The 2,909-nt window shown below is 34.2% G+C and overlaps 1 protein-coding gene across 1 annotated transcript; it reads right to left on the bottom strand.

Annotated features, from left to right (window-relative positions):
* Nucleotides 1-325: 325 nt before the first annotated feature.
* On the bottom strand, nt 326-724 carry LOC132253280 (E3 ubiquitin-protein ligase ATL23-like). Its single transcript, XM_059735051.1, has one exon. It carries the CDS (start codon nt 722-724, stop codon nt 326-328), a length of 399 nt encoding a protein of 132 aa, XP_059591034.1.
* Nucleotides 725-2,909: the final 2,185 nt, after the last annotated feature.

Below are 2,909 nucleotides of genomic sequence, written 5' to 3'. Positions count from 1 at the left end.
TTTAGTTGATGAGAATTTTTTTTATTAGACAAAATTGAGGACAAGAAAATAGGGATGAAAAAAACTTTTTTGGTAATTATTTTTTGGAACAAATGTTTTGAAAACAAGGGTTATAAATATATAAAAACAATTTTGTTTCATTTATTGCAAGGGGAATTCAACTTTTGTTTTGGTTTTTTTTGGACAACGCATCGGAATTTTAAACTTAAGCTTGGCTGCAAACTACCATGCGTTTTCGGGAAGTTAATGAAAAAACAAACAAATAAAAAAAATAAAAAATAAAACCTGCAGGGAGCCGTTCTTGGTTTATTCAGTATAATAGGTTTCAGCAGAGATTTTCAGATGTGTAATGAAACTCAGGCCTGATTGGAGCTCGGCAAAGAGGACAAACCGAGTGCTTAGACAGCCAAGTATCGGCGCATTCTAGATGAAAGGCGTGATTGCAAGCCGGGACCACTCTGGCCAGTTCGTCACCTTCGATCTCCTCCAAGCATACCGCACACTCCATGCCCGTCACCGTCATATCTTTTCCGGCAAGTTTCGGCAGTCTCTCAAGCTCCGACGTCGACAGTCCCTCATCCGCCCTCGACTTCTCCTGCCGCCGCAACTCGGACTGGTTGGGGAAGGCGAAGCACCAGAAGACGACGAAGTAGAGGACAAAAAGCGCGGTCATTCCAGCGCAGAGTAGAAGAACCGCTTCAATAGCTGTGACGGTTACATTCATGTTGTACGGACAGTGGAGAGTGGAGAAGAAGCAGTCAAGGACTTGAGTCACTTACATAGCGTGGGGGGAAAGGGCAGAAAAAAAAGAAAACGCGGAAGGAGTGCGGATTCTGAGGTGGGAAGAGGTGTGGTGAGCTGGTGGTTTGAAAAGCCACGTGTAGGTGATTAGAGGAGCATTAAAAAATAAAAACATAGCTAATTTGGAGAAAGTAAATTTGCTTTGAAGTTGATTTGCTTTTCCTTAATGAAAAGAATCCATGTTAACTCCTGCCAATACTTGTAACAAGGTTTTAAAGGGAGAAATTAATTAAAAAAAAAGAGGAAAATTATATTTAAGTGGGTGTTTTATTAAAGCTTAATAATTATTGCTTAATGATTTAAATTTATTTTAAATTATTAATTTAAAACTTATTACTTTTTTTTAACTGCAAGTTTTGAAGGATATAGATCGTTGGATAAAAATAACTTAAAATTTATTTTAAGTTACTGAATTAACATGTTTATCAAATTCATTGTAATTAATATTTATTTTTATTAATTTTAAATAATAAATCTATTATCTAATATTCATAATTAAAATATTATAAATTTAAAAAATAACCTTAAAACGTTGACTAGAGAAAATGAGTCATGATTGTTACATATATTTTCGTTAGATGTAGATAAATAAGACAAAAAAAAATGAAATTAAAAATTAATTAACTATTTTGAATTAATATTTAAAATCATTTTTAATTTTAAATTGTGACATTAAGTTATTTTACATGAAGTTATATAATAATTTGAATTAAATTATCAAGCCACTTTCAACTCATTAATAGAAATAATAATATATATTTTTACAATATTATTAAATAATATATATATCCAAATGGACCTAAATTTAATTGGGTTAATTTATTTATTTTTAATCTAAACCCATCCTAAATTATAAATTAAGTTATCAAAAATCCATAAAAATAAAAAATAAAAAATAAAAAAAAAATAAAAAAGATTGGGTTGGGTTGTAGACTGATCAGACAACTCTCAACTCAGTTGGGTTGGGCTGACCTTCGAGGATCTTGGACAAGTCCTGTTTTGGTGGGTTCATGGTGAGGCCCAACAAACAACCTGTGCCCATTAATGAGTGGAACCATCCAGATTTGCATTGGCGCCCAATTTTTGTTTTGGGCCACGTTTTTTTAACCAAGAGGCGTTCATAAAAACAATTAAACAATATAACATTGGCCTTGATATATTTTTAGGAAGAAAAAAAAAAATCAAAATCAATGATTTTTGGATTTGATTCGGACATAACCTTATAGAGCACATCCATCATTGTCTTTAATTCCTGCTTTATTAACGAGGATCAAAGATATTCTCTGTAATGGAAAAAATTTCACATTTATTAGATTCGATATTTTGGATCGTAAAGTTCTTATCATCCTAGATGTGAAATAATTTTTTTGTTAAGAATAATTGGACCGTTAGAACATAAAAATCGTACTTTATTATTTCTCATCGTATATGATTTTGACAGAGTGTTTTTGGGATATTTTTAAAAAGCATTTTTAATAAATGCAAGGTTATTTTTTATGAAAATAAATAAAATGTTTTTATTTAATTTAACATAAAAATAAATAAAAATAAAAATAGTAAAAGAAATAAATTTCCAGAATCTTTCCACGTTTCATCGGAGTTTAAACCCATGCCATTTTTGTGGCATCACAGGGCTGAATTGAATTCCAAATTCAACTATTTTTATCACTGCATTGGAATTTTAAAGAAAGACAGTCGTGTCAGCAAACGGCACGTGTCCCTTTTGGGACACGACACGCTCTTAAATTTTCAGGCTTTTGCAGGTCAGGAACTCCCATCCAAGCACACGTCATCGTTCATGAAGAGAGAGGGTGGGTGGTGGGACGTGTGCAACACTGCAACCTTGGGCTTTGGCTTTTTCCTTGCTTTGACACGGAAGCAGTTAATGGGATTATGGGGAGGGCACGCGGCGACGTCGTATTGGTGGGCTGCCCAGCCCCGCTAACGTGGGCTTCGGAGGTTGCGCGGCGAGTCTTTTTTGGTGGGGCCCGCTATCGGATTCGAATAATTGGAGTAATGAAGGAAACCAACAACTTCCATGCCACCGCATGTGAAGTGTTTCGTGCTTTTACGCGTGTCCTATTTCGTACCATCTAACCTCTCCTCCT

The sequence above is a fragment of the Vitis vinifera genome, chromosome 18 (assembly GCF_030704535.1).
Source record: "Vitis vinifera cultivar Pinot Noir 40024 chromosome 18, ASM3070453v1".
Taxonomy (NCBI): Eukaryota; Viridiplantae; Streptophyta; class Magnoliopsida; order Vitales; family Vitaceae; genus Vitis; species Vitis vinifera.
Note: the sequence above shows the minus strand (reverse complement) of the source record. Positions and strands in the feature narration are given on the sequence as shown.

Excerpts from the sequence above, each read along its gene's own strand:
- LOC132253280 (XM_059735051.1), bottom strand. The coding sequence starts at position 724 with ATGAATGTAACCGTCACAGCTATTGAAGCGGTTCTTCTACTCTGCGCT.